This window comes from Apis mellifera, linkage group LG11 (assembly GCF_003254395.2).
Source record: "Apis mellifera strain DH4 linkage group LG11, Amel_HAv3.1, whole genome shotgun sequence".
Taxonomy (NCBI): domain Eukaryota; kingdom Metazoa; phylum Arthropoda; class Insecta; order Hymenoptera; family Apidae; genus Apis; species Apis mellifera.
In genome coordinates, this window is record NC_037648.1 from 2,777,231 (window position 1) to 2,805,015 (window position 27,785).

The 27,785-nt window shown below is 30.3% G+C and overlaps 3 protein-coding genes and 2 long non-coding RNA genes across 13 annotated transcripts in view; 2 read left to right on the plus strand and 3 right to left on the minus strand.

Moving 5' to 3' along the window:
* The window catches only part of LOC725581 (band 3 anion transport protein), a 58,848-nt gene extending 36,345 nt beyond the window's left edge, over positions 1 to 22,503 (plus strand). For 5 of the 9 annotated variants that reach the window (XM_026444050.1, XM_026444052.1, XM_026444054.1 and 2 more), the window contains 8 exons: positions 5,799 to 5,979; positions 6,367 to 6,448; positions 8,454 to 8,834; positions 13,159 to 13,846; positions 14,466 to 14,528; positions 17,531 to 18,125; positions 19,678 to 20,785; positions 21,351 to 22,503. In XM_026444050.1, coding sequence (XP_026299835.1) covers positions 5,799 to 5,979; positions 6,367 to 6,448; positions 8,454 to 8,834; positions 13,159 to 13,846; positions 14,466 to 14,528; positions 17,531 to 18,125; positions 19,678 to 20,785; positions 21,351 to 22,023 — 3,771 coding nt within the window. In that variant the 3' untranslated portion in view covers positions 22,024 to 22,503. Of the gene's footprint in view, positions 1 to 1,406; positions 1,563 to 5,798; positions 5,980 to 6,366; positions 6,449 to 8,453; positions 8,835 to 13,158; positions 13,847 to 14,465; positions 14,529 to 17,530; positions 18,126 to 19,677; positions 20,786 to 21,350 lie in introns of those variants that run through there. The other 4 variants (XM_026444049.1, XM_026444048.1, XM_026444055.1 and 1 more) reach the window with 4 other exon arrangements.
* LOC102654135 lies at positions 1,809 to 3,669 on the minus strand. Its single transcript, XR_408154.3, has 2 exons — positions 3,120 to 3,669; positions 1,809 to 2,875 (listed from the first exon to the last, which is right to left on the minus strand). It is a non-coding gene; the product is annotated as an uncharacterized LOC102654135 (long non-coding RNA).
* LOC100578128 lies at positions 14,799 to 16,716 on the minus strand. Its single transcript, XR_003305798.1, has 2 exons — positions 15,470 to 16,716; positions 14,799 to 15,324 (listed from the first exon to the last, which is right to left on the minus strand). It is a non-coding gene; the product is annotated as an uncharacterized LOC100578128 (long non-coding RNA).
* Positions 22,504 to 24,529: 2,026 nt separating the features above from the next.
* c-mos (mos protein) lies at positions 24,530 to 25,934 on the plus strand. Its single transcript, NM_001011644.2, is given in 4 exon segments — positions 24,530 to 24,773; positions 24,847 to 25,037; positions 25,112 to 25,494; positions 25,553 to 25,934. Coding segments are annotated over 4 exon segments (951 nt in total). The 5' UTR covers positions 24,530 to 24,702; the 3' UTR covers positions 25,859 to 25,934.
* LOC725641 (U6 snRNA-associated Sm-like protein LSm5) lies at positions 25,603 to 26,608 on the minus strand. Its single transcript, XM_001120607.5, has 3 exons — positions 26,422 to 26,608; positions 26,144 to 26,340; positions 25,603 to 26,008 (listed from the first exon to the last, which is right to left on the minus strand). Exons 1-3 carry the CDS (start codon positions 26,465 to 26,467, stop codon positions 25,976 to 25,978), a joined length of 276 nt encoding a protein of 91 aa, XP_001120607.1. The 5' UTR covers positions 26,468 to 26,608; the 3' UTR covers positions 25,603 to 25,975.
* Between the last annotated feature and the right edge of the window lie 1,177 nt (positions 26,609 to 27,785).

Genomic DNA, 27,785 nt, shown 5'->3' on the forward strand with positions numbered 1-27,785 from the left:
GAGGAGATCGAGAAGACCTGGCATCCCCGGTGGTCGATAAGCTACCGCTGCGACCTAGGCCTCGGCAAAGTTGCGCTGGTCCGGTTCGAGTCTGACCAGCTGACAGCTTTCTCTCTCCCCCACTTTTTCCTACCCCCACTCCGTCTCTCTTCCCCCACTCTTAGACCGAAGCCGCCGCAACGCTCGTCACGACGCTCGTCGGTTCTTCCTCGACCCATCCATCCCTCCTTCCTTGTCCCTCTTCCGATTTCCTCCTTCTTCCTATCTACATTTCCATCGAGGAGGAGCCCCCTTCTCGGGGGTAGATTTCACGGCCGACTGACACTTGTTGCATGTATAGCATCGACCAATGGCCAGCTATTTTTCGGTATATCGATGCTATCTCAGCGCGACCCGGGAAATGTTCTGGACCTAGTTACGGACAACTCATCACCCGTATCCTAGTTATTTATGGCGTTGATCTACGGGTCAGGTCGACGAAACCTCGGTGACGGGATAAGCAGTGTCGTTTCTATATGACTTGTATATAAATTTTATATCACTTTCGTCCGAGCATATAGATATAGAATGAAAGTGTAAAAGCTCTATATGCGATAGTCTGCGTACACTGTTCATCAAGTCGAGCAATGTCACTGCATCATGCGAGCTATACGTACGTATATATAGGTATTGATGCATGCTATATTTAGTCTCGTATACACAAGTTAAAATATAAGCTAATAATTACACGCGTATATATCCCAGAACTTGTATTTTATTTGTGAATTAAATAATGAAAATGATTTAACATTTTCAAACTGTTGGTAAATTGTACGTGATGGATGGACATTGTTTGCGGTTGTAACAATTGTCATTATAAATGAACCACAAAAAGTGATGAGAATAATTTCGAGCATAATTCACTTACCATTTAATTTTACTTTTATTACTAATTGTACCATCTTTTTTAATACGATTATATAACAAGTACAATTACATAAAAATTTTTAAAAATTAACGTTTTAACTTTTTCAAAAATACTAATACGTATATATTTATTTTTTTCTTAATTTTTTAATAACAATCTCAATATTTTTCCAAAGATCAATAAATAATATCAATAGCATCAATTTTTATAAATTCGATTTACCTTCGCGTAACGAAACAAATTTGAAAGGTAGATTGATTTCGATCGATGGGGATCGAGTTAGCAATCATCCCGGGAGAAGCGGACGATCGAGCTGAATCGAGAGAAAGGGTAACCTTCCAAAGGATCCGTCTGCCCGCGGCCAACGTATGGGGTTGATATCGACCGTTCGAGATACTTCCCTCGCCCCACCCCTTACAGTGCATCCCCCACCATCTTGCAACTGCGTATCTCACTCTAACCGCCGGTGGTAGCGCTACCCTCTCCGTCAGTTTGGATTTTCGAGCTGTAAGCACGAGCCGAGCGAACGAGTGTCATTTCGGCCCGGGATGCCATGCCCGAGGCCGCCGGTAATTCCTCCGGGAAGTCGTTCCTTCAACGGGCGTCGAGCAAGGTTCTCCGTTGGTTACGCCGCTCCCTGCGGACGAGCCACCAGGTGATATGATATATCTCGTGCCACTGTGTCCTGCATGCTGATAACGCTCTAAAGTGTACACTTAATCATGAGAGTGAAACGATATCCTTCAACGACGATCTTCTTCTTCTTTTCGAGGGAAATTGAAAGTCATTAGTGAATTCGTTCGCGTGAGTTGTGTACGACATCGAGACGTTCCTTCATCGATATATATATATATATATATAAGAATGTAGCGTAGGAACTCTTTTGTGGTGCTTTTTTTTATTCGTATTTGTATTAAATAGAATAGATTCTATATGTGCAAGAAGCGGGTGAAATTCTTTAGTTTATTTTATTTTTGTCGACGAGTAGAAAATGACAGAACGAGAAGTGAGGGAGAGAGTGAGCGTTGAAGTTTTTTTCAAGAAATATTATGTTGTATTGCTTCGATGTGAAATTATTCTCGCTTCACTGGGTCCAAGAGGATTCCAGTGGTGGGGATGACTCTCGAACATACTATGTACGCAAGAAGTGCTTGAGCGAATGACGAATAAATATTATACATACTTCGGTTCTTTGGCCTACTGCAACCATTCGTATATAATAATTTTATTGAGAGAGATTCGTCTGTTCATTTCTTTCTTTATACTTGACGAATTATTAAATTTAAACGGAAGCATGTTTTTTTAGATTTTTCAATTTTTTAGTATGATATAATTTGAACATAATTCGAAGGTCGTAAATTTATGCGGTATAAAAAGCATGTTTGTATCAATTCGTTCGCTTATTGTTAATTCTTATAAATTTTTTTTTTAATTTCACGATTATTATAATTTTTAAACTGCTATTCTTCCATATATTATGTTGAATTAAACAATATGGTATATGAATGATAGTCAAAGACTGGTTGAATTATTTATTTCATTTTGGCGGTAGTTTTGAAATGATATCGAACCAACATTTTTCTTTTAATTTTTTTTACTGATGTATAAAACCTGTTGATATATTTCATAACGTAATGGATTTGAACTTTTAAAAAAGATAAAAAAAAAAAATTGATGTAAAATTATTTAAATTCAACCTTTATCATCATTTGTAATAAATTCTCAGAAACGTATCGTAATAAACATATTTATCGAATTAAACTATAATGACGGCTCTTCGTCATAAATTAACCGTGTTAGAGATCATTAAATGACCGGTGACAGAATTAATTTCGCGTAATGACCATACTGACGTTTCCCCTCTCTTTCATTCCTCGCAGTTTAATTCCCATTATCGTAAAAGAATTCCAGTATAAGGCAAACCAAGACGACGAAAGGTGCAAATGAAACCAGTGAAAGGGAATGTTCCTGAAAGTAAATCGGCCTTGGTGAAATACCAATTCGATTTGTGAAATATTTTTGTCTTTTAGTTTCGTAATTTTAAATATAATTGGTGTAATTAAATATGTAATTAAATATAATTTAAATTCGAGATATTTGCATCGAGGAGGATTGTTTCGTAATAATATTTCCTCGATACGTAATATTAAGAGAAAATTAATAAACGATAAACGATGTTTTATATTTTTTTCAATTTAATTTAATTATTTACCTTTTTTCTTTTTTTTAAATCCGTTTTCAACATATTTATTCATATTGCTATATGCTCGAGCTCTTCTCGTGGAATATATATACAAGATACTATAGGGAAACCTTCTAAGAACCAGTCGAGTCAAACTAAATTCATAGCAAAACATTGACCTTTAAATTTCTTCAAGTGTTTGGATTCTCAATCCCTCTTCGTTCTTCTCTCTATCTATCCTTGTATATAGCCGGAGTCAATAAAGATAAAATTTTTTGTGTCCCCAACCGCTGTGCGCTCGTGACTAATCCAGAGTTTACGATAAATAAATACTGTGCTAGGTTATGTAATGAATTCGTTCGCGCCAATGATTAATTGTCGTTTGTTTGGTGGGAGTACAAAGTAATGCTCTGTTATAAACTTTTACCGCCTAAGCACGTAATTGCACCGTGCTGGAGCGAATCAATTGAAAGCATCAGTCATTATGCAGAATAAGAATGTTTGTTTTCCATGTATGTTAAATGTCGTGAAAAAAAATTATTGCAGTTTCGTTAGAATATTTTTACCTGTTGAGTACAATGTTTGCAACGTTTTATTGCATTTTTTTTTTTTTTTTTTTAATGTAACACGTGAATCTTTTAATGCAGATAGAACTTGATAAATTTAATAAATTTTAAAACCACGTTATTCAAAATGAATAATAAAAGAATTGTGAAAATGATTGTAAATATACATTTTCGACATAATTTTATTTTTTCACTATCTATATGTCTTAATAGTATCAAAAATAAAAGGACAATTTTTATTTTGAGATTCGAAGTTGTCGATAGAATTTTTTTTTTTTAGATCTACGTAAATTCGATAAATGGGATCAAAATTTTTTTCGATCCAGAATATCTTTTACACAAAACAATTTTGTAACAACTCTCGTGATGTAAACTCGAGTGCATCGTTTATTGGAGCGTTCGTGCAGAAAACTTGAATTAAAGCTTTCACAGTTTTACCTGAACCGAATTTCAAATGACTTAAATTTTTTTTTTCTCTTTTTCTAATACTTTTTTTTTTAATATCATTTCACAAAATACATTTTTGTTTATACATCGAACGATTACATAATATATTTTTCTAACCTAACCTCTACAATATTTTCGTCAACTTTCAATCGTTTATAAGTAAAAAATAGAACTGAAAATGCAATTTTTTTTTTTCATTCTTCTCTCGAAAAATTATCTCTTAAATTTTTGGACATCTTTCTCGAATATATTTTATCTTCTTAAAATAAATCGCGGTATCGAGTTAGAAAAGCGTTAATTATCGAAGGGAATAAATACTCTGAGAATTATTGAACAACTGTTCCACTTTCAAGAATTAGTGAGTGTGACATTTAAACGGACAGAAAATACAATAGTTAACCGTTTTAAGTGCACTATTATAATTGTAAAACTTGATCTCATTTTCCGTATTGTTGGATCTCGAATAATATTTACATTTCGCGTACCCAAATAAAGTTAACTTTATTCGGTATAAAAAAATGAAAAGTTGGAATAAATTAGATTAAAATTACATCGTTTAGAAAGTTTATATTTTTATAGGTAAAATAAAGAATGTTTCATAAATAATTGCAATAAATGTTTATTGGTATTAATTAAACTTTAAACAAAGAAAAGATCGATATATAGAAGAAAAGATGATAATTATATTTGTCTTTTTCTTTTTTTTAATCGTCGTTTTCGTTTTTATTTTATTCGGTCAAATACATTTGATATTGGAATGGAAAACTTTTGAACGCTAGTGTACACATTTCAAATCAACTCGATCGGTAAGATAAAACTGTCATTTTCTTTTCTATCAAATGTATATTATTATCTAGAAAAGTATAACGCTCACGGTAGTATTAACTTGTCGACAGTATACATCGTTGCTCGAAAGGTGTTGAGGCTCTCACCTTCGAGGAATAAATCGATATTATGCAACTATCTATAATAATGTAACCGCTCGGATAGCGCTTAGATATTCGATTAGAATGGATTTATTAAAAAAGTTTATTAAAATTTATCGAATTTTCGACGAGGCTTGATTCACGGAATATAGAAAAAATTTTAATTCCTATGGAGATAACGTTTTAAAACGGTAGAAATTCGGCGGTAGAAATATTTTTTTTATTCTTCGTGCTTGATATGATAATTTTCTTTTTTTTTTTTTTTTTGGTCTTTTAAATATAAAAACCGATCTTTATATTTACGATAAAAAGTAAAATTTTATATCTCTGTTGACATTTCATCGGTGACAACGGTCACAGAAAAGGATAGTAAAGAAAGAGGAAAAGATAGCTTTTAAATTTCGACGATTTACCTTACCTCTTCTATTCTACGCGCTCATAGTGTCACGGGCCATTGTCAAACTTGGCTCGAAACCGGTCGAGTCTAGTCTCTTTTGCATTTATATAATTTATTCTTTTGACAGATGATTTTCGTATTTCACCATCATCCTCAAAAAAAATTAAAAATAAAAAAGACATAAATAAATATCCTTTCCTTTTTCCTTTCAAATTGTACATTCCTTTATTAAATATTAAAGTAAATTCGATAAGACAAATTTTTTTCAATCAACAATCCAACGATTCCATTTTCTCTCAAAATTTTCTCGCGTATTTATCGATTATTTCGATTTTTTTGAAATTCTTAATCGTTCTTTTTCGGGGTTATTAAGGTCGACGGTCATGGCGCGGAAACGGGACCGGAACTCGACGAGGAGATGGAGAAGGTTTTCGCAATGGATACCGGGGAGAAGTTCGACGTAGCCCGCCTCGGTTCCCCATCAGAATCGGCTGGATCCGATCGAGAACGAGAACGAGGGCCACCATCGCGATATGGAGATCGCGACTTCAATCGTGCGTTTTTCTTCATCTTATTTCTCTTCATCTTTTTCTTTTTTTTTTTTTCCTTTTCTTCTGCTTTACCGGCAAAGCAAAGAAGCTTTTGTTCAGTTCGTAACATTCCAATGTCGATAATTCCTCGGATCCTCGGAGACAGAAAAAAAAATAGTTACGTAAATCAATTTTTCTCGCGATTCAAGGTTAAAACAATTCTACTTTCCGATGTGCATTATTTATTCTTTATATAATATTACGAAACTGAGGATACTTATGATTTTTTTTTTATTTTTTTTTAATTTTATTTTTCGTCACACGTGTTCCGCGATTGCGTAAGGTGGGATAATTATTTAACCAAAGTTTTGCTCGCGGGAAAGGAATATTCGTTCGATGGTATTGTTTCAGAGCATCGGAAAAGAAGTTACCCCCATCCGCACATGCCCTTGAAAAGTCTTCATTCCAGGTCTATGCGACGACATCTTTCACCGTAAGTTCAAAAAGATATAGAAGTGGAATAAGAATAAATTTTTGATTCTTGAAAATTTTTTTTCTTTTTGAAAAAGTATCTACGTTATGTGATACTATAATTTTTTTTAAAAAGTTTTTTTAATCTTCTTAAAGTTTTTTGTTTTAATTTCTTCTGTGAAATTAATTAATCTTTATTTACGTAGTTTAAAAAGAATATTATATTTTCAATATAAAATTAGTTTATTTAAATTTATAAATATTATATATATATATAAATAAATGAAACTAACAGGTTCGTACCCTGTCGATAAATTAGAAATTTTTATTTTAGTGTTTGAGTAAAATTTTGAATTTTATAATATTAATTAAATTAATAAATTGGATATTAGTTTATTATATGACATTTAAATTGCATTTAAAAATAAATATATAAATAATTAATTATTATACCTGAAATGAAAAAGTAATATGTCTGATGAAAGAAATAAATAAAATATTTTGATAAAATATTCATGTATAATATATTTATAATTTTATATTATTTAATAATTTTTTTTATAAATTTTAAACATAATAGATTTATTCTTTTGTTAATTATCTTATTTATTCTTATAATAAATTCAAATAACATTTTTGTTCAATGTTGATGGGATTTGGGACAATCATCAGAATTAGATTAATTTATTATATTATTTCAGTTATTTCAAGAATTTTTTTATTTTTGAACGTATTCTTTTTAGTCATTTTTATTATCAATTTCCCTCTCTTTATTAATATCAATGAAAATGAATATCATAAGATAATAAATGAACAAATTAAAAATTCTTGTTTATAATTTTCTTCAATCATTTCAAATTTCTACATCCAAAATTATATTTTTGTATTTTATATATGAACAAGATTTGCAAAATCAAATTAAAAAAACAAGTATTTTTAATCATTTTGACAATCATAAAGCATCAATTAATCAAGCAAATTGAATTTTTTTTTTTTTTTAAAAAATATCCAAGTATCTACATTATGTAATATTATAATTTTTTTTAGTAGTAGTAAAAAGTTTTTTTAATCTTCTTAAAGTTTGTTTAAAAGATAATTTCTTGTATGAAATTAATTAATCTTTATTTATGTAGTTTAAAGATAACATTATATTTTTAATATAAAATTAATTTATTTAAATATTATATATATATATATATATATATATATATATAATATATATATATATATATAGATAAATGAAACTAACAGATTCAAACTTTGTCAATAAATTAGAAATTTTTATATAAAGAAATTTATTTTAGTGTTTGAGCAGTAAAATTTTGAATTTTATAGTATTAATTAAATTAATAAATTGAATATTAATTAATTATATAATATTTAAATTGCATTTAAAAATAAATATATAAATAATTAATTAATTATTATATCTGAAACAAAAAAGTAATATGTCTGATGAAAGAAATTTTGATAAAATATGTATAATGTATGTATTCATGTATAATATATTTATACTATTATTTAATAATTTTTTTATAAATTTTAAATATAACAGATTTATTCTTAATTATTTTATAATAAATTTTTATAATAAATTCAAATAATATTTTTGTTCAATATTGATGAGATTTCAAGAATTTTTTATTTTTGAATGTATTCTTTTAAGTCATTTTTATTATATTAATTTTATTAATATCAATGAAAATGAATATCTTAAAATAATAAATGAACAAATTAAAAATTCTTGTTTATACCATAATTTTCTTCAATCATTTCAAATGTATACATCGTATTTTACATATAAACAACATTTCCAAAATCAATTTAAAAAAACAAGTATTTTTAATTCGTTTCGACGATCGATCGATCGATCGATCAAGCGAATCGAAAAATTTGTATTTCTTTTGATGCTGCGTAAATAAAACTGTGCAAATACATATATATATATATATATATATATAAAGCGTGAGAAAGCTATAAATATTTACCGCGTCGAAATGAAACAGTTGAGAATCTCACGTTCACAGCGAAGGATCCACAGCGGAAGCCGGCCAAGAAGAGGAGAACGGGCAGGTTGTAACAGGAAATGGCGGCGGCGGCGGTGGACATGAGCTGGACACGATGGACAATGGATTGTCGCCGACGAGCATGCAGAACGCCGCCGATGACGAGACCACGGAGGAAATGGAGAACGTTGTCAGCAGCGAGAGCGAGGCGCCGATTTCGGAGAGGGCTGCTTCCGGTTTCAGCGACAGCCCGACCGTTGGCAGCCCGCGGGTGCAATTCGAGAAGATCAAGGAGGAGGAGGTGCACAGTTTCTTCAAGAAGGACGAGGTGGCGGGCGTCGCTGCCTCAGCGAACCACGACGAGGATCGAAAGTGTAGAAGGCATCAGAAGCACGAGCACAAGTAAGCCTTTTGTACAGTTTCAATCTTTTCTATCTATGAAAATGTCGAAAGAATAGTTTCGTTGAAAATATTCATCATCACAGACAGTATGTAATACACGCAGATATATTTATTATTCATCAGGATATTTATTTTGGAATATTTCATCAATAAATCCCTCTTCATGTATTATGGAATATGTTATATTTATCCATTAAAAAGTATAATATTATAAAAAGTATTATAAAAGTATAATATTTTAAAATTTTTTAAATAAACAGTAGTTCTTAGTTAAGACTGATATAATCCAAATGATTTATTAATAATAAATTGCTAAATAATTAGCTTTAACTAATTTTAAATAATTGTTAATAATTATAATAATTTTAATTTTTTCAATTTTAAGATTATGTGGTTTTCCTTTTTTGCTAGTAGGTTATTATTCTAAAGATTTAATTATTGAATATTTTTTTTTTAGAAGAATAGTTTATTTTTCAATAATTAATTTAATTGTTGGAACAATTTTTACTGTGTCTTATTCATTTCGAATAATTTTAGTTATAACTAGAAAATATTAAATGTTATTTATAGAAAAGAAGATAAAATGTATTTCTATATTATTAATGATAATTTTTAGATTAATTTATAGAAAATTAATTTTTAATTTAATAAGAATTAATTTATTATTGATTTATAAGTTAATAGTATTTAAAATAATTACAGTAGGAATAATTATGGGATATAAAATTGGATATTTAAAAATAACATTTTTGTTTATAAATTTAACTTATAAAGTAATTTATAAAAAAATTATTATAATAATATTTACTTATGAAGTTTACGTTGAGAAATCAATCATTGAAATTTTATCAAGAAAATTTATGTCTGTAACATTAAATATTTATGAATTAAAAATTTCGAATTTATTTAAAATTAATATTTATTTAACTATTTTAATTTATATAATTTATTTATTAATTTATATAATAAATTTTTAATTAATTTAAAATTTAAATAGCTTATATTTAGAATTTATTAATATTGAAAATATTAATGAAAATTTTTAAAATTTTTTAAATAAACAGTAGTTCTTAGTTAGGACTGATATAATCCAAATGATTTATTAACAATAAATTGCCAAATAATTAGCTTTAACTAATTTTAAATAATTATATTTTTATAATTGAATTTCATTAAGTTTAATTTTTAAATATAAAATAATTTAAATATAAGAAGTAATTATTTACATTTAATTTCGACTTAAATATTGATTTTTTTAAAATCCTTATATTATTTTACTAATTGTTATTGTAATTTTATTTTTTTCTGTTTATATGTACATAATAGTTCTCAATTTTTACATAATAACAGTGTATCCCTGGAAAAATCAGAATTTCAAAATTCCAGTATGAATTAAGATAATTTAGAATTATTTATTATTACAAGCCTGTACGTTAGAATTTTTGAAAATATAAATTAAAATTTATAAATATTGTTTATCTCCCTTGTACTACCAATTTAGAACCACTATAAAAATTAAAAATGTTTTATAATTAATTTTAAAAATATATCCTGTATTTACTGCACGTAATTAAAAAAAAGTCGATCGATGAAATTGCGTGAGCATAAACAAGTGAAAATCTTTCGTTTGCAAGATTTTGACAAAATAGCTTATTAAAGCAATCAAAAGAATTTATAATAAGTCGACCTTGCTTCGTAATGAAAGACAATAATATTCTTGACTAATTTTCGTAAAGCACGAATCTCTCGTTTGAACGCATTGCATTTCAACAATTACCCACACGAAAGTAAATCCGACAGCGTTGTGTTGGATAAATGTAGCGAAAACGTAAACGCGGACGATTTTAATGTTCGTGAGTTTCGAAGTTTGGTTAAATACGTAATGATTATTGCTGGAATAAAGGATAAGAATGTGAGATATTATAAATTTTTTAATAGAAAATAATTATTTTTGTTTTTTAAAGTAGTAACACACGTAAATTTCATTCCGAATAATAAATCCGTAATAAACGTGACAAATATTACATATCGTTCATTTTTCTCGTACTGTTATATATATATATATATAGATCAAAAGCATGATATTTCATATTTCACTTTCTCTCGTATTTCCACCATTTACTTTCGATATCATCAAGTAACGTGGAAATATTTATTCGTTTAACTCGACAGTTAACCTCATCCTAACCTAACTTAACCTCAGGATCAGCCGTAAGTATAACTATATATATAGTTAAGGACATAAAAATTTCAATCCCTTTTTCAATCCTTGTCGATAATAAAGAACGATAATAAAGAATAGATAGTTGACAAAAGACGAAGCAGGACCGAAAACCTAATATTTAAAGAAATTTATTTTGCATTGTTATTAAATGCCGTGTGAAACACGTGAAATTACTCGTTTCATTAGGTTCCCTCTCAATGGATTATACGTGTATATACCGTGGATACCGTGAGAAACATATAATGATTAAATACTGTACTGTACGTGTTTTATTATTCGTCCTATTTTCGTATTCTTGAACGTAGGCACGTGCTGCGCATGCGCGCAACCACCGCGCACCAATCGTTTCGAAATTTAATCTTTTCGAACCCGAGTTTTAGTTCGTTAGAAAATAAAGCGCGTCGAGGCCAACCATGTCAGTGACAGTTTCGATCTTTCTCGATATACGCTTTGAATGTAAGATAATTGTACAATATTTAGCGGAAAGAATTGGGAACCAGTTTGTACAATTACACACTCCGATATTATGGCCTTCGGCCAGAGATTTATCTTGTTTCCTTTGCAATAAAACAGTCTGTTGTTCGAGGCCATTGTTTTCGCATTGTTCCAATTAATTTTGATCGCGTCTTCTTCTTTAGCGATCATCAATAGTGTGCAATGATGTTTTCGAATTTCGATTATCGTCCGGATCGCTACAACTTGTATACCGCTCGCTTAGGACAAGTCAAAAAGTATATATATAAGATTTCTATAAGATTTCGATTAATTTAATTTAATAAAATTATGCACGTGATAATTTTTTTGTGTATCTGTGATCTGAGATAACCTCATTGATTCACCTCATCGATTTTTAATAATAATTTTCTATAGCAAATTTTTATCTCATTCTTCCGTTTTATTTATTTATTTATTATTCAGCTACTTAAATTATATAATTTATTGAAAAAAAATATATATTTACAAAATATATCACTCATTTCATTAATATCGATAAGAGAAACGGTTATTACGTTATAAGTAATAACGATTTTTAATCGATCGATTTGTCCATGAATCATTTGTCAAAATTATATTTAACAAATTTATTATTAAATATTATTTTTACGTTGATTAAAATTTTAATCAAATTTTTTACGCCTGAGACCAATGTTTACGACACGTTGTAATATATCGATTGATAAATTGACTGTCCCAGAGCTTACCGAAGCTAAATAATTATAATGGCGGACATTTTTCAAAAATACATTTTACATATACGTCACAATCACGCATCTGTTCTTTAAATACTAATAGTCGTTGAATTCTTGACTAGATTTCGTTTTTGATTTTCATTATGTTGACGGGCAAGATCATTTGCCAGGAAAAACCACATATACAATTCTGGCAACACTTCGAGACAAGAAAGTGCAGCTATTATTTGTACCGATGTACCAATTCCTTCGCAAAACATAAATTATTTGATCAACTTCTGAAACAATTTTCAAGCTTCTTACAGTACACGTTTATTCGCTATGCGCTTAGAGATTTAGGGGGATTCGTAATTCGGGACGGATCGGAAAAATTCGGGCAAGTTCGGGCGAGGTTTCGATAGCTGCGTATTGCGCAGAATCTTGACTCTCGCTCGACTGTGCACAAAGCATATACGGACAAATAATCGAATACAATTGATTCGAAACATTGAAATTTAACTTAATTAAGAGAAGATGAAATAAAAGAGTATAATTTGTCCTTAATCCTTATATGTACATATATATATAGAATTATTGAAATTAAAATAATTTCAAGACTTAATCGAAATTATACATTTCTAACTTCTTATATATATATTGTACATTGAAAGCGTCAAGTATTCTTCTCGAATCCAATGAGCCGAATGGATTTTCAATTCTTCTCCGTTTCCTTTTTTTTTTTTTTTTACTAGCCGTCGTATTCTACGGTGATCGTTATCAACAAAGATAAAACAAGTATAGAATTTTATGTCCTTGACAGTTATATACTCTCGCGTCCAGTCCCTAAGGCTGTTGTGGACTTTTAACGAATAAATATTATTACATTTTACGAGTAACGGAACATAATCTGGCGGATAATTGTAAATTGCAGAAGACATCATCACAAATCGCGAAAATACTCGCTCCAAGAGGATCCACAATGGAGAAAACGATCGGGAGCTGGTCTCCCGGATGGGCCTGGTGTGCTTGCGAGGCGAGTCAGCGTGCAACCGGAAGAGGCGAGCACCCTTCAAGAATTGGACATAGACGACCTGGAGTCGCACAGGAGCGACGATCCGCGCGGCATGAGGCGTCACAAGGCCGCTCATTCGACGGTCCAGATAGGGAGGAAGAAGGAAGGTGGCATACCCCATGACACCTTCAAAAAGATGTACGACCATTCCCCGCACGAGGTGTTCGTCCAATTGGACGAGCTGTACGGGGTGGGCGAGGAAAGGGAGTGGAGGGAGACGGCCAGATGGATCAAGTACGAGGAAGACGTGGAGGAGGGAGCGGACAGATGGGGCAGGCCCCACGTAGCCTCCCTGAGCTTCCACTCCCTGTTGAATCTCCGTAGATGCCTCGAGACGGGTGTGGTCCTCCTCGATCTCGAGGAGAAGGATCTGCCCGGCCTCGTGTACAGAGTGGTCGAGCAAATGGTGGTCGAAGAGCTGATCCTACCGGAGGATAGGCCGGTAGTGATGAGGGCGCTGTTGCTTAGGCACAGGCACGTCCACGATCACGATCGTGGATTCCGTTTCGGCGGGAAACGGAATTACGCCAGCTACACGAGCTTGCAGGTAATTGTCCTTGTGCCGAGAGAGAAAGCGTTGCTTCCTTTTCTTCCGTTTATTATTATTATTATTATAAGTGTGACAGCTGCTCGAGAGCACACTCGCCTATAATTAACGATATTATACTACTCGATGAATGTGCTGTATATATTTCGTAATATATTCTCGTACGGTTTCCCCCCGAATTGAAACGTTGATGGAACACGATATTAGGGGAGAAAAAAAATATATATACATACATACATATTAGCTTTAGATATCGGTCGTGAAAAACGTTGTGTACCGCATGGAAACGTGCGAGCGTGACGTTCGATCGATATTTTTTTTTTTTTTTTTTTTTTTGTTTGCTGCTAATTACGATATTAACCGTACGTGGTGATCGATTTTTAAAGCTCAACTCACGTCCAATAATCCAATAATTTTCCGACCCTTTGATTGAAATTTTCGCAATTAGAATGTTTTTTGCGCTGAAAGGAAATGTTTTTTTCTTTTTTTAATATCGCTAAAAAAAATATATATACATATAAAAATAAAAAAAAAAAAAGTTTATCGTGAGAAATAATCAATAGAAATCCGTAGAGACGGGAGGCCTGACTGACGGTGTGTCCTAATGTTGTTTCCACAGTCCGTCTGTCTGGAGGAAGAGGACGCTGCGCGGGAAGCCTCTGAGAACCATGTAACCCAACATGTAAATCTCTCGTTTCCCGACTTAAAAAAACGCAGAATTTACAACTTTTTACCGCTAGTTTACGGCTTGCCCACCATTCGATCATATATACAGATTGTTCAACGAAATTTTAAGAAACCATTCCTTCCAAGCCGTACGATAAATAAGACGAAAATCAGAAACAAAAAAAAAAAAAAAGAAAATTGTATTCTCGGCTTTGTTTTTTTTTTTTGACATTTAAAATTTCGACGATTAAAAATATTTTAGTTAGATCAAAAGACAGTTGTGTAATTTTTTATTTTTGATTTTTTGCGCTTATTTCACTTCGAAGCGAATCGTTTCTTTCAATTTTTTGGACGTCTGTAGCTAAGCACCCTGTATACATATATAGAATGTTAATATATTCTTGAAAAAGTCTTTGGAAAATCGATTCTGGATACCTAGAGACAAATATAAAAGAGAGAGGGGGATTTAATAAATGTTGATCAAAAGAATAAAACAATTATTATTTAACAAAAAGATTTTTATTATCGGAGGAAAAAAAAAATAAATATTAAAAGTTTTCTTTTTTTTATATATACTATTAAAAATCTTTAAGCAATATCTTGAGTAAATTAAAATTTTCATTACGCCGTGAGCTCGAGAGGCTCGGCTGGACGAGTGTCACCTGCAATACGGTGTTGCCAACCGTATATGCGGATTGCCTGTCTACAGGCGTCCCTCTACAGGCGCAAACTTCAATCACTCGAATATAACTTAAACAGTCGTCCACGATCGAAATATTCTTCTTCGAATTCAACTTTTTTGTATTTGTTTTCTACGGGTAAAAAATCGATTCTTTTCGATGTTTTACTTATTGCGAATATATTAATTACTCTATGCATATACATATACATATATATATATATATACATATTATATACCGATTTTTTCGCATTAACATTCTCTCGGCATGAACTTACAGGGAAAGTGAGTGTGTTTTCCCAACTTTTTCTTATCGCTTCCCTATCTTCTCGTCTCTTGTGTGTATCGAGAAAACGTCTCACACGTGGATACACGCACATCGTATATGTATATTATGTGGAAGAAATCGTTCAATGTCCATCTTCGTGTACGGATATATATATAGATATATTTATACATTATACGTATCGAGTCACAATAGTAAAATTTTTTTTCTTTTCCTATTGTTGTTTGCGCGCAATAAAACTATATATAGCGCTATACATATATATAGTTAGTTTTAGGGATAGTATCGTAGGAGAATGGCAATTTCGCCGGCTAGCTCGTAGAACTGTACCTTATTCTGTATGATTATTGGTATATAAAGTGACACCTGTAAGTCCATGGGTATATGTCGTTCCCCTTTTGGCTTACGTTTTTTTTCTTTCTTTCTCTCTTTCTTTTTTCCTTCCTTTCTTTCTTTCTTTCTTCCTTCCTTCCTTCCTTTTTTGTTTTTTTTTTGGTTTCATGTTCGGCAATTGCTACAAGCTTCTTAATATTAATTTTTTGGTATTTGAAGTATACGAATACACTGGATACACTGACTATTGGTCGTAATCTCGGTGTAATCTCTTTATCGTACACTTTGATCGTTACTTCGTGATCGCACTTTCATTCATTGGCAATTATCGAATCGATGCTATTTATTCTCTCTTCCTTTTTCTTTCTCCCTCTCTATTCGTCTCTCTCTCTCTCTGCCCTTTCTCCGTCCATATGTGTCTTTCCTCTTTGTTGTCGTTGTTGCATTACGCAGAGTAATTTCTCGATTCCTTAAGTTTAATGATTCGTTCTAGAATTTTTTTCCTTTCTTTTCTACGGAATTTCGCTTACTGTTGACACCACTTGAAATTTAAGTAGCGTTTGATCCTAGAAATTGTGTATTTCAGAGTCGGGTATATATATATGTGATTTTTTTTCCCTTCAATTTTACAAACAAAGAGAGGCGGATCCTGGATAAATTTATTCTACTTTCTACACGATTTTGTACAGCAAGTTTGCACGGACAACGATCGCAGAAACGGGATATTGGGACGGTATCCCAAGATAAGCGTTTTTGAGAATTGTTGCAAATATGAAGTCCTTCGAATTGATAATTCCATTCACAGAATGCGCAACGGTTAATCGTATTTTTGTAAATGGAAAAATTTGACGAGCCGCTATTGCTGTCGTTAATTAATAAACAATTTAATTAGCATTATTTTATTTTTTTTAGATACGATGAAATATTTGAAATTCTTCTTTTGAAATTAAAATAATTATATAAACTTCTAAAAAATAAACATTTCAAAATTGGATGTTGGACAAAATATTTATTCCAGATTTAACACGACGAGAAATATCGATTTACAAATTTATTTTTGATTTGTTTTCAATGTATCTTTTACTCGACTCGTGCGTGAAATTTCTCTAAATTAAAACAAAGAATTTATAATTATTTATATAACAAATAATTGGGAAAAAGTTATTATTCGTTATTTTTAACGAATAATAATATTCGTACGAACATTATTATTTTTAAAAGTACAGAGAAATCCAATAATTTTGCTAAAAAAAATTTCTTACTATTTTTTCACTAGTAAATAAAATCGAGAAGATTTCACTAGAAATAAAAATCGATATCTCTTTTGAATATTTTTCGCAAAACTTCGATCTCAATTCTTTTCTTTTCACTTGATATGAAACGTTTCCTCAATTTCTCTTTTTTAAATGGAAAAAAAAAATTGTTGCAAAGATTCAGCATCCGCCTCTACCCGAAGGAGTCTCTCTCTCTCTCTCTCTCTCTCTCTCTCTCTCTCTCTCTCTCTCTCTCTCTCTCTGGCTTGTTCCGATTAGGGACGGAAATCCTTTCTTTTTTTAATTTTTTTTTTTTTTGATTTTTTTTTTCTTTTAAATTTTTTTTTCTTCTAATTTTTAAACAAACCTCTGCCTGGTCCAACGCATCGTATGCATATACATTTCGAAAACGGTGGACCCGTTCCTCTCTCTATACTAACTGGTGTTCCTGTTCAATGTTCGTGTAGAATCTGAACGACACGAAACCGAAAATCGTGTCGTCGAACTTGGCCCTGGACAGCAATCACACGGTGGTCGATATGAAGGAGGAGTTGACGTACACGAGCAGCAACGAGGATCTGAAGAAGAGTCACAACGATTACATATTGAAGAGGATCCCTGCTGGTGCCGAGGCGACGGTCGTCCTGGTCGGTGCGGTCGATTTTCTGGACCAACCGACGATCGCTTTCGTCAGGCTTGCCGAGGGTGTGTTCATTCCATCGATCACGGAAGTCACGATACCAGTAAGATTCATGTTCACGTTGCTGGGGCCGAGGAACGCTGATCTAGATTATCACGAAATCGGTAGATCGATCGCCACCCTAATGGCCAATACGTCGTTCCATAAAGTCGCTTACAAAGCGAACGAAAGACGAGAGCTTCTTTCCGCGATCAATGAGTTCCTGGATGATTCGATTGTTCTGCCCCCTGGAGATTGGGAGAGGCAGGCGTTGTTACCTTTCAGCGAGCTGAAGGCGAAGAGCGAGGCCATCAGGAAACGGAAGGCCAAAGCGCTCGAAGAGAAGAGCAAACCTATTCAAAGCGAGGCCGCTGTCAAGAAAGGTAAATATATATATATTTGTTATTCAGCGTTTGGAAGGACGTCCCGCCGGAAGGATTGGCTGGATTCTCTGTCGAGAATCTTGTTCCAAGAATTGATTCTGAAGTAGTAAATAAATATGTAAATTAAAAGATATAAATCCAAAAAATAGTTGAAAATGTTTGTCGAGTTATGAGCAAGTTGAAAGTGCCTGTACTTGGTATCAACATTTATATGATATAAAGAAAATTTTTAATATTTTTCACTTACTTTCATTTATATAATTCAATGTAATATGTTACAATGTACTATATTGCATTAAAGTTTGTAGATAATTAATTTTATAAAATGATGAGTTATGAGCAAGTTGAAAATGTACTTGGTCAACATCAACATTATATGATATAAAGAAAATTTTTAATATTTTTTATATAAATATAAACATGATATTCACTTACTTTCATTTATATAATTAATGTTATATATTGCATTAAAGTTTAGAGATAGTTAATTTTATAAAATGATGAGTTATGAGCAAGTTGAAAATGTACTTGGTCAACATCAACATTTATATTATATAAAGAAAATTTTTAATATTTTTTGTATAAGTATGATATTTACTTACTTTCATTTATATAATTCAATGTAACATATTGCAATGTATTATATTGCATTAAAGTTTGTAGATAGTTAATTTTATAAAATGATGAGTTATGAGCAAGTTGAAAGTACCTGTACTTGGTTTCAACATTTATATGATATAAAGAAAATTTTTAATATTTTTTGTATAAATATAAACATGATATTTGCTTATTTTCATTTATATAATTCAATGTAACATATTGCAATGTATTATATTGCATTAAAGTTTGTAGATAGTTAATTTTAAGAAATGATAAATATTTAATTGAGTGCACAAGTTCTCTGTCCACAGGTATTTTTAGCTAAAAAGTTAAATTTCTTTATAACACAGTAAATGAATGTTAAAATTTTTTAAAGATCACTTGACAATTGATCAAAATAGTCATTTCTATTATCGTTGCATTAAAGTTTTTAGATAGTTAATTTTATGAAATGATAAATATTTAATTGAGTGCATAAGTTCTCTGTACACAGGCATTTTCAGCTAAAAAGTTAAATTTCTTATAACGCAGTAAATGAATGTTAAAATTTTTGCATACAAATTTTTATTTCAGTGTTTAGATTGGTAAGATCACTTGACAATTGATCAAAATAGTCATTTCTATTATTATTAAATTTTTTAGAGAGTTAATTTTATGAAATGATAAATATTGAGTGCACAAGTTGTCTGTACACAGGCATTTTTAGCTAAAAAGTTAAATTTCTTATAACACAATAAATGAATGTTAAAAATTTTTAAAGATCACTTGACAATTGATCAAAATAGTCATTTCTATTATTCCAAAAATATAATGATGTTAGAAATTGGGGAAAAAGCCTTTCTTGTCCTTGTGCAGGATTTCTTCTTGGCAACGCGTATGATAATGTAGGGAAAAAGAAATATCAAGGGGAAAAGGATCGTAATAACGTATTATTTACATTTCATTTTCGTAGCTCTTCTTGCTGGCGAAGAAGAAAAGAAACCTCCCGACGACGATGATCCACTTCGAAGAACCAAACGTCCATTTGGTGGTCTCATCAATGATATCAAAAGACGCTATCCTTTCTATCTGTCCGATTTTACCGACGGTTTGAGTTCATCCTGTCTAGCAGCAGCCATTTTCATGTACTTTGCTGCCCTCTGTACAGCCATCACTTTTGGCGGTTTGATGAGCGACAAAACGCATAACGTTATCGGCATATCCGAGACCCTTGTTTCTGGCTCCTGGACCGGAGTGGTGATGGCTTTATTCTCCACCCAACCTTTAGTCATCATTGGCACGACTGGCCCTTTATTGCTCTTTGACGAAAGCTTGTACAACTTCTGCCTTGCGAACGAATTGGAATTCTTAACCGTGAGAGTTTACGTTGGAGCGTGGATGGGAATCATAGCTCTGGCGATCGCCTGTGTCGAGGGATCCGTGTTGGTCAGACTGTTCACACGTTTCACCGAAGAAATTTTCACAGGCTTAATATCCATCCTTTATATCGTTGAAACGTTTATCAAGCTGTACAATTATTTTGTGAAAAATCCGTTGCTCGACGAGTACAGTTTTATTCCCGAGACGAACGAAACATTTTACGAAGAGCCGTTAAATGTTACAGAGATCGACATTGTCTCCCCAAAGACTGGTGAGACGATTGGTATCCCATTGAGCAAACCTCAAACTTTGATACCAGCGCACAATGCGGCTGGAATATTGATAAATCAACCGAACACCGCCCTTATGTGTACCATTTTGTGTCTTGGTACATTCCTCGGTGCTTATTATTTGCGCATCTTCCGCAACAGTCATTACCTCGGACGAAGTGCCAGAAGAGCTTTCGGTGATTTTGGCGTGCCCATCAGTATTGTTGTATTTGCGTTGATCGATTATCTGGCTAAAGTAAAAACGGAGAAATTATTGGTCCCGGAAGGTTTAACCCCTACTCTACCTGGTAGAAACTGGATCGTATCGCCCGCTGGAGTGCATAAACCTATTCCTCTTTGGATGGCCATGGCTTGCATCGTGCCAGCGTTGCTGGTTTACATTCTCGTTTTCATGGAAACTCAAATCTCCGAGTAAATAACCTATTTTTCTTTGCAATTCATTATTTAGAATAGGAATTATTATTTTTTATATGATTTTGATATTTTCAAAATATTAATTAATTTTCATTGATTAAACTTAAACTTAAACTTAGTCAAAATCTAATTCAAACTCTTAATCTCGAATTTCTTAACGCACGATTCTAATACCTAACCTAAATATTGAAATCGTAGTATCGTACGTTTTATTTGAGATATCGAGATGATTCCTATTTTAAATTGATTATCGATTTTATATAATTCCACGATTATCTTATTTCTTATTTTATTGTAAAATAATAATAATAATAATTCTCATTGATTAAACTTAAACTTAAACTTAAACTCAAAATCTAATTCAAACTCTTAATCTCGAATCTATTTCTTAACGCACGATTCTAATAACCTAATAACCTAACCTAAATATTGAAATCGTAATATCGTACGTTTTATTTGAGATATCGATTCCTATTTTAAATTGATTATCGATTTTATTATATAATTCTACGATTATCTTATTTCTTATTTTATTGTAAAATAATAATAATTTGTTTTGTAGGTTAATCATCGATAAGAAAGAACGAAAATTACGAAAAGGCAACGGCTATCACATGGATATAGTAGTAGTGTGTTTGATGAATGTCGGTTGCGGTTTAATGGGCGCTCCTTGGTGTTGCGCCGCCTCCGTTCGATCATTAACACACGTCTCGGCGGTGACAGTTATGTCCCGTACTCATGCGCCCGGAGATAAACCGCACATTGTCGAAGTAAAGGAGCAGAGAGTGAGCGCTCTGTTAGTTGCCGTGTTGATTGGCGTGAGCGTGTTGATGGCGCCACTTTTGCGACGCGTACCAATGTCCGTCCTTTTGGGGGTGTTTCTATACATGGGTATCTCGTCGACGAACGGCGTCCAACTGTTCGATCGTGTGAAGCTGTTCTTCATGCCGGTTAAACACCACGGCACGGCCAATTACGTACGGCGTGTACAAACGTACAAAATGCACATCTTCACCCTCATACAAATTTTGTGCCTGGCCATACTGTGGATTGTGAAAAGTACCAGGGCAGCCTTGGCACTTCCGTTCTTCCTGATTCTTATGATACCTTTACGAGGTCAGATGAACCACTTTTTTACCGCGGCAGAGCTACGGGCACTCGATAGCAAAGGATCGGAACACGAGAGTACCGAGGATGAACCAGATTTTTACGAGGAAGCTCCGTTACCTGGTTAGATAGTGCCTTATTCGACTTGTCCGAAAAATATACCTCTCCTCTCTTCTCTTCCCGCAATTGTTTTCTTCCCCAACTTCTTTTTTTCCATTTTTCTTTTTTGTTTACAAAAGGATCACGCTTTCTCCGTTTACATTATTGTTCAATGTATCAAAACGATTCTAATAATACTATTAGCGCAAATTCTTGAGAAAAGATCTCTATTTTCGTGAAAGAGCAAATGTATGTATACCAAATGAATTAAGAGAGGATAATGAATTAAGGACGTAGATAAGGGATAAAATAAAAGGATTTTGATTCTCAACGGTGGTGTTAACTCGTGTTATTAAATTCGTAAAAATTATTTTGTACTACAAAATTTGTAAATAATCAATAATGACAGAGATTAGAACAGAGATGAAATGAGAAAATGTATTTTATTGTGCATATATTGAATACGTGTAGGTATTTGAATTATTAACATTTTATTAAATTAAAAAAAAGCATGTATATGTAAAAATTACTATTATTGAATTATTAACAAGGATTACAGACTGATTGAAATTATGGTATAATTTTTTTCAAATAGAAAATAATTTATTATGATAAAGTAAAAGAAGAAAGAATATTCAGTACCTACATTTTATCTGATATATTCATAATCAAAGCTTAAAATTCGTTTCATCTATTTTTCGATTCGATGGGATAAAAAGGTGCCTCTACAGAATGGTGATGAACGACACAATTGCTCAGGAAAAATTTAGGCGTAAAGGCACGAGATACGAGAGTGCCAAATCAAAAAGGTCATAAATTACAAAATGGTGCTGGTCCGTCTATATAGAGAAATAACGTAGACGAATTTGAAAACTAAATCTTTTATAAGAAAATTGTCCGAATAGTTATCATTAGCTGTTCTCATCGATTAATATATTATAAATCTAGTTTCTTTGGGACCGTAACAACTCGTTTCGTGCGAAGAATTACAATCATTTAGCAATATTCGATAAATGTGTGCTTTAACATTATTTCCTTAGATGAAAATAATAATTTTATAAATGTCTCAAAATTGAAAAACTAATTAAATTTTACAAAACTAAATAATAACAGATTTCATTATATTTTCGACATGTGTACTTAAAAGTAAAATTTATTATATCGTCGATTATAAACTCATCTTTTTTTGAAATTACTCTACTTTTTTTAATAAAAACTTTCCATAAACGCTTTATTATATAAAAAAAAAGAAAACATCATATTTATATATATAAGCCATTATATAAGACAACTCTTTAAATCAATCTAATTATTATAAATAAGATTTAAAATTCAATAGTACGTTTTCATGCAATAAAAAATATTTACATGTTATTTATATTATATAAATACGTATTCTTTTCTTTTCTAAAAAATTGTAATGTTATGATGTCATGAAAAAATGCCTCAATTTATAATATTCTCTTTTTATTCTGTTTTAAAGAATATATATTTAATTTTAAGAAAAAGAAAAAACAAAAATATTTAAATGATAATAAAAATGGTACATTTAGAGAGAAGTACCTGATATCGATGAGACCGATAACAGAAGAAATAGTTTTTTTGGTTCGAATAATTTAAAAAAAGTTTAACCCATAATTAGTTCAAACAGCGTTTATTTAAATTTATCATCGTATTTAAAAATAATATATAAGCAAAATTAAAGAATTATGAAATAATCTTTTCTAAACGTTTAATTAATATTTTATTTCTGTTATAAGAATAGATCAGTATTGATAACTATTTTACGATAACTATTAATTTTACAATAATAATTATTATTCCAAATGTAAAATTTCACAATTAAACAAGACCAAGATATATAATAATGATAATAATAATGTCATCGTATGTTAAATACGTGCAATAAAAAAGAAAAATCACTAAAATGAATATTTTAGATGCTATTATGAAAGAGAAAAGACATTCTATTTTAATTGGTTAAAATATTTTGCTAATCCGCAAGAGTACTTTATTAAAAATCATCAATCCTAATATAGTACATAAAGACAAAAATATAATCGCATTACTTATTATTACTTATTTATACAAAAAATACAAAAGCTATGAATCGAGAATATTGTGCTGCATAATTGTGATAGAGGTCCAGAATTATTATAAGAACAAACGTTAGCAGTACTTATGAGCATATACTAAAGCATGAAGTTTTTAACACTGAATTTCATTAGATATACCTAATACATTAACACGTTATTATATACATACTACTGATATTACCTATATTGAAAGATTATCAAGATAAGTATGAATTGTTATGAGTTCATAAGAAAAAGAATTGTACATAATCTAGTTATCATACAGTATTAAAAAGTAATAATTAGTAATAGATTCTAGTAGATGATTTATGCCTTATATTAGACAAACAAATAAATATATTATTTCCTCTCTATTTTGTAACTTTTTAAAATTATATCCTTACAATACAAACATTTGTAATCATTATAATATTAACATTCTTATACTTTTGTGTTTATTCATTGTCGTATGATTGGTGTTTACCTTTTTAATGTTTACTTAAAATTTCTGACATATACAAAGTAAAAAATATGTGTTTTCATTATGTTGTCCTTAAATATTAAGAAAGTACATATTCTTAAATATTAAGAAAGATAAAAAGATTGTTCTTGTATAATATATACAGTATAAAAATGGCTTCACCTCAAAAATTAGCAAACAAATTTTATAGAATTTCACCACAAATATTAAAAAATGATAAAAGGTAATGCAATAATAAAATAATTTAATGCATAAATTAATTCATTTTAAATTAATATTTATATATTATATCATAGAATATACTTAAGTCCAAGAACTCCTATAAAAAATGTTTATAAAAATAATATCGAAACCAAAAACCAATTATCTCCTTTTAATATTGATACTCCTAACAGACAAAAAATATTAAAAGATGGTTTTCCTATCAAATGTGGCACATTTCTAGGAAGCGGCGGATTCGGTATTGTATATAAAGCTTTGTATAAAGGTAAAACAATTTTTTTAATGTTTTTTTACTTTTAAACGTGGCATATTTAAATATTACATATTGATATCGAATAGGTGAACAAGTGGCAGCTAAAATAATACAAACAGAAAAATATTCTAATATGTTAAACAGTGAAAAACATGCTTCTTTCTTAAAACATTCCAATATAGTAAAAGTGTTAATGATAGAACAAGGTGCTTCTTTGTCTTTAATAACAATGGAATTATGTGGCACTACCTTGCAAAATCGTCTAGATGAAGCAATATTAATTAAAAATGAAAGAATTTGTATATTAAAAAGTATAACTTGTGCTCTACAATTTTGTCATAATGCTGGTATTGTTCATGCGGATGTCAAACCTAAAAATATTCTAATGTCCAAAAATGGTCAACCAAAGCTTACTGATTTTGGTAGTTCAGTGCTAATAGGTGCACCAAATGAAATTGATAAATTTTATGTATGTTTCTATTATATAATATGGTCTTTATTGCTTATTAGAAAGATTTTTTTCTTAGGGCACACCAGGATATACTGCTCCAGAAGTTATAAAACAAAATAGACCAACTCCTGCAGCAGATATTTATTCTTTAGGAATTGTAGCTTGGCAAATGTTATTTAGAAAATTACCATTTGCTGGATTGCATAGTCACACAATTATTTACCTTTCTGCGAAAGGGCATCGCCCTATAGATGATAATATTGATGATGAATTTAAAGGTACCTATAAAACGTTATATAAACAAATGTGGTCACAAAATATTACTGAAAGGCCTACAACCAATGAAGTAATAACTAAAATTGATACATTAATTTCTTCTTAATATTTATTTCAATTATTATCCTTATTTAATAGAAATTTTTATTATTCTATAGTAGATACGTATGAATTAATGATCAAATTTTGATTATATATAATACATTATAAAAGAAATCATCTTTTACGTATCAGGCATTTCTCCACCAGGTACAAGCTGCAACAAAAATATTATAAATGAAAAATATTACATAAAAGTTTACTGTATACGTTTAACAAATTAATAAATAATTTGAATAGCATTTATATTAAAGAAATTAATTTAAACTATTAAAAAAAAAAAATTATTAACCATTGTGATATTGCTTCCATTAAGTAATATTTGATCAAGTTTGGTGACTCTTCTTCCTTCCGGTGTTGCTTCGCTTTCTGTCACATCTTCGAGTAACATATTTACGAAATCGTCAAAGCCTAACAAAGTGCCCACAATTTCTTTATCATTTTTCATAATAATATGTATCCGAGAACCAATACATTTGTCGACTAATTCTAAAATTTAATATAATAAAGTAATATTACAATCAAAAAAAAGTAAGGTTAGAAATATAATGTAAACAAAACTTGTCTTACCTAAAGGCAATAGAGTTGATGGATTTGTACTGACAGAACTGGTCATAATGAAAAAGATAGCAAGATATTAATTAAAAATAAAAATAATACAGCACAAATTATTCTTTATTTCATCAACAAAAACTCGCTCTATAATGCGGTGCATGGAAACACCACTGGCATGCCATCTACATGGAACAGATAGAACAATCAATGTTCTAATATTCATTGTCGAATACCATAGATTAAATATAAAATAGATTTATTATCCAATTTATTTTTGTATCACATAAATGATATATAATAGATCCTAACATACAATGAAAATACAATTTTCCATGTTGAAGAAATTTCTGTTTATTTTTTTATTTTTATTATTTGATGTTATTTATTTAATTTTTAATATTATCAGATTTGGATTATTTAAAATATTGAAAGAGATCAATGTCAGATAATAAGAATAATAAAAACGAAATTTATTTAATCAATTCACTTCATTCTCAACTAAATAAGAAAATTCAGCATTTTTCAAAAGATGGAGTAACTAGTTAAAACAAATAAACAAATATAGACAAAGATAAATAATAGAAAAAAAATAAAAATAATATAAAAATTGACAATGTCATCTTTTGAGTTGACAAAACAAAAACATTTCTTCAAAGTTAGAATAAGTAATTGATTTTTAATTCTATACTTTTAAAGATATTTAAGAAAAGACGCTAAATCTCAATTCTTATTTTATTTTATCTTGTCTTTGAAGAGATTTTTTTTAAAATTCAAAAAGTAATACTGAAAATTAATTTTTAATTCATCTATTTTTTTATTTTCTTTTTTCTTCTTTTCTTTAAACTTAATATTTATTAAGTTTATTTGTAGTATTTTAAAGATAATGTAAATCAAAAATATAAAAATATATATAAAATATGTAATTTTTTTTCAATAATTTTTTCAATTAAAAATAATAATCTCTACTATTCTCTGGCAATATAATTGATTTATCTCATAATTAATATCAGTTAATTAATAATTAATGACAATAATTACAATAGCAATTACATTAATGTAATTATTAATGTAAATTAATATTAATGTAAAATTAAATTTTAATTTCAACTATTAAAATTACAATCATTTTCGATGAAAAAATACATGTAATATGAAATAATAAGAAAAAGAGGTTAAATGAAATTTTCGTACAAAACATAAATCTATTCGTCTATTCTTTATATTAATTGACTAAATAATTTTATTGTCGAAAATTACATGTAAAAATTCAATATTTTTGAAATAGATAATATCATTCAAAAATTATTAACAAATTATTTATCAATGTGACGAATTTGAGCAACTTTCCAAGAGATGGCGCTATTTTCACAAATCGTATT